Below are 11649 nucleotides of genomic sequence, written 5' to 3'. Positions count from 1 at the left end.
ACACACATGTACATCAACTTGTTAAGTGGGTTATATTTTCTCACCCGACGTTATAAACAATTTATTATTTAATATCATTCTCAAATTATATATTAATATGTCTTTTTTAATAATATATTAATTTGTCTCTATTTAGAGGTCGTTTGTTTAAGCTTTTAGAAAAAGTGACTTTTATCATTTTCTTATTTTAAAAATATTTTATAAAAGTTAAAGCTATTTATATTTTTATAAAAATATTTAGATTTTGAAAAAAATATTTGGCTTTTGACTTCTGCTTTTCTTAGAAGTTAAAATTTTTAGTTTCTGAAAAAAAGTAAGTTTTTGACTTTTTTTGTGACTTCTCCTTTTTTAAAAAGGAAACATCCAAACGAACTAAAAACGAGAAGTGCTTTTTTTCTTGAAAAAAAGTAATTTTTGAAGAAAAAAAACTCATCCAAACGAGTTCAATATTCGTTGGATATTATTCGATTAACTTGCTTATTTAGTTGAGTAAGTGCCGGCCAAACATTATTAAGTATGAACAAACTAATATCTGATTTAAAAAGAGGGATACATTAAAACATATAATTTAAGAATAGGTAAAATGGTAATTTTATTTATTTATAAATTAATTAATAATTATTATTTTCTCACTCTCTATTCTAATGTTTTCTCTATAATTATTAATCTGTCTCACATAAGATAATTATTCCTGATATCACACATAGTGTAGGGTTGACGCTCAATATTGAATAAATATTCACTAACTTCATTGTGCTTCCTTCCCTTATTTAGCAACCCCTTATTAGTGCTTAAAATTTGCTTTCAGCTTCCAAACAATTTATTCCTTCAGAAACCAAACCTAAATTGTCATCCTAATTTAAATTTTGAGGCCTTTAGTTTAAGCCCAATTTGGACACAACTGCATTCGGCTTTAACAATGCTATGTTTGAAAGCTTTATAAATGATAAAAGGGAGTGACTGTAATGAAATAAAATGAAAAGATAATAGATAAAATATCCAGACGTTGTCACCTAATTTGAGGCCATATATTTGAAGATAAATATATGTTTGCACTTAATAAATACTCAGCTTATTGTACATTTTAGAACAGTGCAAAATAAAATGTAAGCTTACATAGTGAGATTCATTGTGAGAGTAGGTTATGGTTCATGATGTCAGCCAAGTCCATGCAGCACATGGTAGTTTCCTTTGGGACAAAGAAGATTAGGAAAGTTGCAATGAACAACAATGTCTACCATATAGGGATAACCAAATGTCATAATTGTACTGTTGAGAAGCGAGGACATTCTATCAAGTGAAAACACAAGCTGATCAATGAGAAATTGTAAGGTAAACTGAAATCAGTAGTTAGACATGTCTAAGATTCAACGAGCCTTCATAAAATTGCATCATCTCTAAATTGAAATTTTGGGAAAAGTTAAAAAAAAAATTAATAGTATTATTTTGAATCACTTACATTTACACCTTGTGCTTTTTTTTAGTCACTTAACTCTGTCGTTTTTTTCATTCACACCTTTCTTCAATATTGTTAGAAAACTAACTAAGTATACTTATTATACCTTTCTTATAAGAAAAAAATAAAGTGATAAAGAAAAAGGAAAATAAGACTAAATGTTATGAAAACTTATAACACTTAATAAAAGACTAAAATAAAAAATAGCAAAAAAAATCAAATGTGTTATAGGTCTAAGTAAAATAATAAATGTGTAAAAAAATTAGAATAAGAACAAAAAAATAGAAAAAAAAGATCAAATATATTAAAAATCACAAGAGTGACAGAAAAGATTTAGTGTATTTTTCTGTCTCTTAGTATAATAAGCACAAGAGCAGATTTAGTAAGTTAAGAAATAGATCTATTACATTAGTTTTTGAACTAGTAACAATGTAAAGTTTAGTGAGCCAATTCTTGCATTAGGTGAAAGAAAGGGCCTTGAAGGCCGTAGGCATGTGAGAGGGAAAAACAAAATTTTTCTCAAGCGGAATTACACATACCATATTAAGAAACATGCTTTAGGACATGGATGTTACCTTGTTTGCTTTCCAAAACTTGAAGATGATCAAGGTGAGGCTTGAAGATACAAGCCATCTAATGTTGATCCACACCACCCTTTGTCAAGACGGAAGAACCCTTCTTCAAGGCCACAAACGAACACCAAGGGAGGCAAGCTAGGCGTCCCTAATGGAGAGGGAGGAGGCAAGGTTTCAAGGTGTTTAGATGAGTTAATTTTCAATAAGAAAATACACAAGAGTGGCACATAGAATGGTAGGAGAAGTGGCAGATTTTTCATATTAAAACCCTTAGGAGAACTCCACTTTAAAAGGAGACTAAAGGAGGATTATATGCTGCTGATTTATGAGTCAGAAAATCACTCCAAAATCAGATCATGGAACGCACAAATCATGGAGAAAAAATAAGGCTGACAACAAAGTCAATTTATTGGTCTAACAACCATCATATGGCTAGCCTATTTGAGCGCCCCATTCAGCTATAAAATCCTCTCCTAAAATCAAGGACATGATTATGATAAGATGCTAATTGAATTCAAATTCAAATCTAGCTCTTATCTTCTCCTTTTTATTATGAAACAAACTACTATAGTCAATTCAAATTCAAAATTTAAATTCAAAATTTAAATTATGAAATTAAATATTAGATAATTAATTTAACTATTTAAATTAATTAATAATGTCTTGAACTATCCAAGCTCATTATCACCATCCATGCGCCCCCTTCCTTCTTAGGTAGGCTTCCAAACGTCTTCTTGGGCTAACAACCATTATTAGGTCCAGAACCTTTAATGCTATAATGTCAAGACAATAAGGTGTTAGTGTGTGACCCATTAGGTCCAACATAGCCACTGACATAAATGGGCTTGGGCTCAATAAGACCACAACTCATTTAATGACAACACAGAGCAATAACAATGCTTTGTTGCCCTAGAGCTAGTTAGGTTAATGACATGATCATCTTATTAAATATATTTGGTTACTATATGTTTTTTTCGTCTCGGTTACCTTCCCATTAAACCTAGGGTGAGGAAACTTATCAACCCTTGCAGTTTAGGGTAAGCTTTAACTTGAAATAGGGAGTCTTTAATTTACTGACTCTAAAGACAGATCATCTCATGATCTCCTTTACTATGCATAGATTCCCAAGTCACGTAAATATCATCTTGATTTCTCCGGTTTACAGATAACCTAATCTTTCACAGAGATTTGACGAATTTCTTCAGCTTGTCACCTTAGGCTCGTGTTCTTTCAGGACATGCCCAAAAGTATACCTATGAATCACCATGTTTCAGGCAGACGAGGTATACAATCAAAACATGCCTTCTAGAACACAGTCTAGGCGAAAACTTCCGGTCTAAGGAAAGACACACCCAAATAATAAGAGATTGCTCTAATGATACTATATGTGAGATTTCCTCATAGATTTTCTTTTCCGGGCCTGTTCAGTGCGAGCTATACCCTTATAGATCCACCCACGACTTTAGCTAAGACATCTCTATATGTCTGTAGCTCATGAGGTCTTTACCTTGTATCTGTATACAAGTAGATAAGTAGTGCTGGTCTTACCCGAGATTACTGATCCCCATTTTCAGTGTCTCTAGACTAGGAACATAAAATTAGGAATAAACATCTGGTATCCTTGAATCCTCATGATCGTGATCTTATCACAGATACTCAAGAGATACCCATTCTATTCCATGGGGTTTATCTAGTTACTCATATAATATATTAACAATTATATCGAGACAAAATATGAAACAGGATAAAGAGTGCTTATGATTTATTTGCGACAATATAAAAGGTACACATATGTCCTAATCTAATCAAAAGATTGTCTCTAGGACATCCATATACTAACATTAGGTCCATAAAATTGAATCTTGTGTGTATCAGTTCATGTGTAAAGACCAAGCTAATCAATAAACTACCGGGAAATTTATATGGTAAAATCTCTTCTTCTTTTTTTATACATTATATGGTACACTCTTGTTTTTTTATACAATCAATTGCTAGTAGTAAAAATGGTAGTATGCTATATCTGCAATGTCTCCAAATCATAAATAAACATCTCAAGTGTTTATGACTACAACCATTTCAAATAAACCAAAATTACAAAAAAAAATGTCGTTGAAACTAGGGGTGTTCAAAATGTCCAAAAGAACCAAACTGATCCATAACCAAACTGCTCCATATTTTAAAAACCAGTTATTTTTAAAAACCGGTTTCATATGTAACTGTATTTTATTTTATAAACTGATTATTTACCAAACCATAAAAATAATTGATTATCCAAGGTTATTCATAACCAAATTGCTCTACAATTAAAGAACAAATAAGTATTATTTTTTATCATGCCTATTATATTAGTCAATTGACTCAAACTTCCAAACAATAAAATAGCAAAAAAAGTTAAGCAACTCAAATAGAAAATATTTATTTAAAAAAAGTACACATAAATTGAAATGTCGCATCCTAAGAAAGCATTACTTACGTAACGTAACAACTTTTTTTCCCAAAAAAAAAATGATAAAGACGAAGGCTTTGAAATGACATAGATGAAGTTAAAAATCATTACGAAAATGGCAACGAAATTAATCAATTGACTTAACATCTCTGAGAGCGCCATTAAAAGGACAACTCACAACGGATTTACTTATTTGTTCTTTAATTATAGACAAGTTTGGTTATGGATAACCAATTATTTTTATGGTTTGGTAAATAACCAGTTAATACAGTTTCATATAAAACCGATTTTTAAAATGTGGAGCAGTTTGGTTATGGATTGTTTAGTTCTTTTGAACATTTTAAACACCCCTACCTATACCTTCCTCCATCAGTTCAAATGAAACTCTTAGTAACATAAATCTTGAGAGAACAAAGAGCAATTTTTTTTTAAAATTTTATAATAATTCAACTGTTCTTTTACCAATCACTCTCAAAACAACGTTAAACAATTTCTATAAGAATCATTTCGTCCGGAGAGTTCCAAAACAATGAAGATTCCTGCAAGAAACAGTTGGTCAACTACCTATAACCAAGAGAAACAAACAACTACTTATAAAAATAGCACAATCCATCAAAAACCGATTTTGAATTTGTTAAAAAACTGATTTTGAACTTGATAACCGGTTTATGGTTTATAACCGGTTTTGAATTAAAATCGATCTTCAATCAAAACCGGTTATAAACCATAAACCGATTTTGGAAATGGTTTCAAACCAGTTTAGAAAATTAAAAATCGGATTTAAAAAAAGAAAACCGGTTCGATTTTTGTTAAAATCGATTATGAACTGCTCCATGCACACCCGTAGTTGAAACATATGCAACATAATTTCAAATAAATTGAATCAGTTGCTGCAGCTTCTACTCTCCATCAAATAGGGGTATCAGTGAAGCTAATATCATCAGCTTCCAAAATTTAATGTACATTATTTTTCCCACAATCACCATCTTCATCTTCCATAGTTTTACACTGATCATATTCTTCAAAATTATTAGTCTTTCTCCAAATCAACAACCTCATCACAATATATTAAACTTTCACTCATGCCAATGTCGTCAATAATTGTTATTCGGGAGTGATCCATCTTGAATATATAAATAAAAAATAAAAAATTGAACAATAGTTAGAGAATAAGATTTTGAAAAGGAAATAAAAAAAATTAGAGAATCATATATCACATGACGGAAACTGTGATAAAGTGCCAATGCAATGAGCAGGATTATCTTGTATGACACTTGGCTTTCTTAAGGAATAAGCACTTTACTGCTCATGTATGGGTCCACAACATATTTGTATAAGCATAGTTTTCTGAAGGTAGCTATAGATTGCAAGACCAAAATCTTATAGTTTTTTTTCTGTCCATCATTAGCGTCTATTCTTCGTAATTTATAAATCTTTCTATAAGTATAATTTTAAGCTTCTTTATTCATACCTAAAGCAATAAAGTTTCATTTTAACAGCATTGAATCATCTAAAATTGGATATAGTATACAGTGGTGCATAAATAGTTACATAGAAAGATCCAAATCTCAATTTACTATATTATTTCATTATCCGTAGATGTTACCCTTTTCTCTCAGCAGTAGACTTGAGCTCAGATAGCACATATTTCTCCAATTGGTTAAGAGAACAGAGTTTGGAAAAAGAAGCTATGTGACCATTTGAATATGCCCACTTATTCGTAATTTCTTCATTTGGAACTACTACTACAACCAGCACTCACTTGAAGCTATTCCCACAGACCCAGATCTTAAAGTAGAACATACATAAAACAAAATCACAAAGCAGTGGATTTCCAAACTTTTAGGACACCGCACAACAGATATTTTCAAATTTGCTTAAAAATTTCATGTAATAACATGGTGAATTACCAATGGTGGAGCACGCCCGCTACAACAAATGGTGGAGGGAGCAATGAACATCCAACAATGATGCAGGGGAAGAGCGACCAACAATGAAGGAGCAAAACCACCAATAATGAAGGAGAAGAACGAAAAGGGAAAACAATTCGGGGAAGAAGACGAAGGAGAACCACTAGGGACGAAGAAGAAGAAGAATAAAGTGGGAAATCAATCAAGGGGAAGGACAAGCAACAAGGGAGAACAATTGGGGCTGGTCAGTGTTTTGTTCAAGACCTTTAATTTTTGAATTTATTTTTTTATTTTTTTATTTTTCAACCCCAAAATGACATAATTTTATGATAGCTAGAGAGAAGCTTATCTCAAGTGACTGGATTCACACAAGGTGTTTTCTAATAAAATGTTATACACTAGATAATAACAAAAATAAAATGGCATAATAACTTAAGTAATAGGACCGAGGAACGGAAGCAAGTTGCTGCGTAGGAGCTGCAACTTCTTGTGCATAATTTAATTGAGGTAGTGCGGCTGCTGAATGAAATTCTGACAAAAGAATCAGCACTCAATGCAACTCACAAAGCTTACGTTTAACATACATATAGAAATGAGACAATTCCACTAAGTTAGAGAAGTCAGCCTGAGATACAATAATGAATGCCTAAAACATAAGTTAATCCTAGTTCAAAAAGCTTGAAACATATGAACATCACATTTCTGGTTAATGCGGCGACAAGCATCTATTTACTGATTCACATCCATGAGATATTCGGCAAGTGATGTAACAAAATAAGATCTTGCCACTCTTGTTTTAACCGCAGCTTAAAAATCCTCTGCCTGGCGCTTCTTCAACTCTGACATGCTCCTGTGTGGCAAAAACACCTCAGCCCCCTGATAGATTGAACATCTCCAAAAATATTCAAAAACTGAAAAATCAACAGAAATCTCACAAGAAATTATAATATCACTAATTTTTTATACTACTGATAACACATGAATTCATTAACAAAATAAAACAAACATAAAAGAAAGTGTTTTGAAATTTTAAAAAAATATCAAATCGGTGGACCATATACTAAAACATGTAATGAATACATATTGATGTCATACCTCAATGATCAGGATGAGAAGGGCATGTACGTCGCGAGTGACCAACTTGCTTACAATACCCACATTTATTATGCCTAGGGTGTGATTCCACCAAGTCCATTTCATTCCTTATCCGTGTGGACTTTGGTCGACCCTTTGCACGCACGGTCTCCACATTGGGAACTAATCGTGGACCACTAGCAGGTGGAATGCTTTCCTCATTACCAATCGGCGACCACTGTGCAGAATATGTGTCAACAATGTTCTGGATTGAGTAAATTGGATCCACATACTGGTAGAAGTCAATGTCCGCATGAGCACATGCAGCTATAACATGGGAGCACGGAAACCTATATGCAGTGAACTTGCCACACTGACAAGTGCGTTTGCATAAGTCAACAGACACTAGACGACTGCCCATCTGCATAGCTGGGTTTATTATCTCCTCCACCTCAAACATATTCAAAATCACATCATGTGTTCGGACTTTGAAGGAACAGGCCTCCTCTTGGTTTTTTTGGATGGCATCAAGCAGCTTTTTGCAAAAGCGATTGCCAGCACTGAGTTCCGCACGGGCTTGTGAACCCTTTTGGACAAAGTATTCAACAAGTCTACTGTAAGTACATTTGACCAACGCTGTTATAGGCAAATTCCGAGCACCTTTCAGAATCTTATTTACAGTCTCGGGCAAGTTAGTAGTCATGTGCCCGTATCTTCGACCCTCTTCATCATATGCAATACTCCATTTCTCCTTCGAAATAGTATCAATCCAACTCGCAATTTCAGGGCTAGTTTGTCGGAATTTTTCCAAATTTCTGTCAAAATAAATCTTGGAAGTCATGTAACCTACATAAAGAAGTAATAACATTAGTTATAAAGTAAAAAAACTCAACTTGAATTACGATAATAAATAATATAAGAGGTTTCATACCTAGTTTAAATAAATCATTCTTTAACTTCACGTTCTTGAATTTATTATCGAAATTGTTGGCGATGTGTCGGATGCAATAGACATGATATGCATGTGGAGGCTGCCAACCAAGGTGTTCATTTGCGACCACCGATTCTATGCTTTGATGTTGATTAGAAATAAAACATATACCTTGCTTTTGGGTTACATGTTGACGTATGTTAGCCAAGAACCACGTCCAAGCCTCCAATGTCTCTCCTTCAACAATAGCAAATGCAATCGGCAACACGCAACAATTCCCATCTTGGGTTGTGGCGATCAAAAGTGTCCCCCGGTACTTGCCATAAAGGAAGGTGCCATCGACTTGAATTATGGGCTTACAATACTTAAAAGCATCACAACATTGCTTGAATGTCCAAAAAAGGCGATGAAACACTTGAAATCGATTGTCAACCTGGTTCCCAACCTCAAAATCCTTTGTTTCAATCTCGTACATAGAACCTTGTGCAAGCGATTGCATGTAATCCAACCATCTTGGCAATATTGCATAAGACTCATCCCAATCACCGAAGATCTTCACTATTGCTTTTTGTTTGGCTTTCCAAGCCTTCCTATAAGAAATTTTGAAACCAAAATCCCTAGAAATCTTCTCCTGAATGAGCGAGATCGAAAATGATGGTTCTTGCTTTATCATCCCTAACACACAATCGAATACAAACATCAACATTATTTAACAATAAAATAAATTTTTGAAACTATAATGCACAATCAACTAACACAAGTGTTTAAATAAAAGGCCATCATACCTAGTATGCATGAGCATATAAAATTAGAATCAAGTTGTTTATGATCTTGGGAACGATAGGGGTTCACACAAGTATGACGACCACCCCATCTGGTGATGATCCACCTATTTCCATATTTTGGCAACATTGCTCTCACCCTCCATGGGCAACCATTTGCATAATTTTGACATTTCATGTACAATAAATTTCTATTGCTTTCAGCCACAAAAGCTGTCTGATGTACTTTCATACAATGATATTTTATTGCCATCTGCACAGCTTGCTTATCCTCGAATTCTTGCTTAACAAATAATTCATCTCCTATCTGCCAAGAACCCTCCACGTCCCCATCAGGAATATCCCTCTCTTGATCAGGGTGATCCCAATTAATATATGTATAATGTGGACTTTCATTCCAAAATGGAGTATGAGTTTGACCTATACATACACATTTGTTATAAAATGCATACAATAAATGAATATAACATGCTAAGCAAATTATGCAATTAATAAACAAACCTTCCACCTGATGTGTACGTTCACTAACAAGTCCAAAAGATGCAACTGGAGAAGCAATATTAAGAGTGGTTGGGGAGTCATGCGGAACAAGATCAACATCGAAATCATCCTCCATGTCAGTATTAGATGAATTACCATCAGGAATTTGACCTTCGCCGTCGTCTTCACCATCCTCATTACTATCCATATTCCAAGCATCATCGTTATCTTCCCGAGATGTATTCAGACGGTGAATTGGTGCGGCTTCAGACGATGAGCCAAATCTATCATCATTACTAGAAAACGGTTGAATATTAATATCCAACGACCGAATTGGTAACAAAGAGCTTCCAACGGAGTTGATCTCGACATATAGCTCAAGCACTCTCATACGAGGCTGCTGCTGAAGCGCACTGATCATGAGTTCAATATCATCATCATCAGCAATTTCTACACCAGTGTATTGGTCCCCAGATACAAGAAATCTCAACGTCAAGCAAGAAACAATTTGATTTGCTTGTAGCTGCAATTTATCACTAATTTTCTTCTTCAAAGTATCGTAGCTCATGCCCTGTTTTATTTGTATTCCTCTTCTTTCACCTTCGAATGTCAGTCCAGTTGGACCTTTAAATTTTCTACCATTGTAGCAAATAATCACAATAAATGAACTCATTTTGGAGGAAGAGAAAGAGGTAGGAAGGTTGGGAGAGTTGGGTGAGGGAGAGAATGAAGGAGGATAAGCGTGAGATGTGTAGGTTTCAGTTGCAGATGTTTCAGCAACTACTGTATATCTATCTCCAATACTTGGACAAACAGTTCTAAACCTTCACTGAAAAACACACACAAAGAACGACAGTAAGCAGCTCAGCTCGTTTAATAAGTCAACAAACCGAATAGTAATATTCTAAGATTACAAATGAAGACCGATACGCGTGCAGTAGCAGTACAAAAAGATAAACCTAAAATTAGCATAATGCAGTATTGCTCTCGTCACTACTTCATAAATTCCGAATGCTTTGAACGCGAAATTTAAATTGACAAGTATATTCTCAAACCCTACGAGTGCACGAAAAACTATACAAATTTTAATTATTATTTGCGAAAAATAAACACAAACGCAATGCATGATCAGGATAAGGCATTTGGGTATAAACAAAGAAAAGAAGCCATAATAAAGTTAAACATGTGTTTTAATCGAGTGAAATCCCTAGGGATTCAACCTCTAAACGCTAATGGAGAGGGAGAGAGAGAGAGAGAGAGAGAGAGAGAGAGAGAGAATGCATGTACCTGAACAGAGAGAAACTGATTCGTTAGTGAAGAAAGTTCTAGTTGAGAAATTCTTGTGTAGTTCATTTTTCCAAATATGAGCTTCGCTTTGCTTCAATTGACGAAGGTTCCAAAAAAACAAACAAGAAAGATTGAATTATCAAAGCAAAAACCCTTCCTTGTATGTATATCTTGAGGGGCTATAGCCTTCCATTTTTAATTTTTTTTTTTAAACCCCCAAAACTTTTGAAATTTCTTTATTTTAGGTGCAATTTTTTTTCAGTCAATTTTTTTTTTAACTTACCCCTTACACGATGCTGTGTTTTTGGCTCATCAGATTAAATAATCTAGGAAAAAAGAAATTTAGGCAACAATTATCACAAAAGGGTTTGGAAAAAATTAGTTATATTAATTTTTTTCAAATTTAATAAAAAAATATACTGAGTATTTAATATTACGGAAGTAAGAAAAGATATTTTCCCAACTCGATTATTATATTTGTAGATTGTATATTATACTTACACAATTCTAATATCCTTGATCTCTCGTTTTAGTTTTTCGGTAGTCTAGTAAGGCATTGAGATTTGGGTATCGGTAAAAAATAAATAAAATAAAATAAAAATAAAAATCACAAAATATAAATGTTAAAAAACCAAAAGTACATGAATATCTCAAGAGAAAACAACTAGTGTTTCCAGTTGAAAATAAACTCAAAAAGATATTGTAAAT

General features: G+C 33.5%; 2 protein-coding genes across 4 annotated transcripts; both read right to left on the bottom strand.

Annotated features, from left to right (window-relative positions):
• Window positions 1-6924: 6924 nt before the first annotated feature.
• On the bottom strand, window positions 6925-11024 carry LOC133297529 (uncharacterized). 3 transcript variants are annotated; one of them, XM_061496699.1, is made up of 4 exons: window positions 10942-11024; window positions 8393-9067; window positions 7483-8307; window positions 6925-7298 (listed from the first exon to the last, which is right to left on the bottom strand). In XM_061496699.1, the coding sequence occupies exons 2-3, from the start codon at window positions 9063-9065 to the stop codon at window positions 7484-7486; spliced, it is 1497 nt and encodes a 498-aa protein (XP_061352683.1). In that variant the 5' UTR covers window positions 9066-9067; window positions 10942-11024; the 3' UTR covers window positions 6925-7298; window position 7483. The 3 variants fall into 3 exon arrangements, with proteins under 3 accessions (XP_061352683.1, XP_061352681.1, XP_061352682.1); XM_061496697.1 differs by lacking the exon at window positions 10942-11024 and adding an exon at window positions 9178-9216; XM_061496698.1 differs by lacking the exon at window positions 10942-11024 and adding an exon at window positions 9178-9216 and having other exon boundaries at window positions 6925-7263.
• Window positions 9140-10222, bottom strand: LOC133297519 (uncharacterized). The gene is made up of 2 exons (XM_061496685.1): window positions 9676-10222; window positions 9140-9594 (listed from the first exon to the last, which is right to left on the bottom strand). The coding sequence occupies exons 1-2, from the start codon at window positions 10220-10222 to the stop codon at window positions 9140-9142; spliced, it is 1002 nt and encodes a 333-aa protein (XP_061352669.1).
• Window positions 11025-11649: the final 625 nt, after the last annotated feature.

This window comes from Gastrolobium bilobum, unplaced genomic scaffold, assembly GCF_033153095.1.
Source record: "Gastrolobium bilobum isolate Gb01-03AN ecotype WA unplaced genomic scaffold, APGP_CSIRO_Gbil_v1 utg37107, whole genome shotgun sequence".
Taxonomy (NCBI): domain Eukaryota; kingdom Viridiplantae; phylum Streptophyta; class Magnoliopsida; order Fabales; family Fabaceae; genus Gastrolobium; species Gastrolobium bilobum.
This window is presented reverse-complemented; position numbering and strand designations above follow the sequence as displayed.

Bases quoted from the DNA above. Each gene is read 5' to 3' on its own strand.
- LOC133297529 (XM_061496699.1), bottom strand. From the start codon at position 9,065: ATGATAAAGCAAGAACCATCATTTTCGATCTCGCTCATTCAGGAGAAG. The intron at 8,308-8,392 runs GTATGAAACCTC...TTCTTTATGTAG, and splicing joins GAATGATTTATTTAAACTAG to GTTACATGACTTCCAAGATT.
- LOC133297519 (XM_061496685.1), bottom strand. From the start codon at position 10,222: ATGAGCTACGATACTTTGAAGAAGAAAATTAGTGATAAATTGCAGCTA. The intron at 9,595-9,675 runs GTTTGTTTATTA...GTGTATGTATAG, and splicing joins ACGTACACATCAGGTGGAAG to GTCAAACTCATACTCCATTT.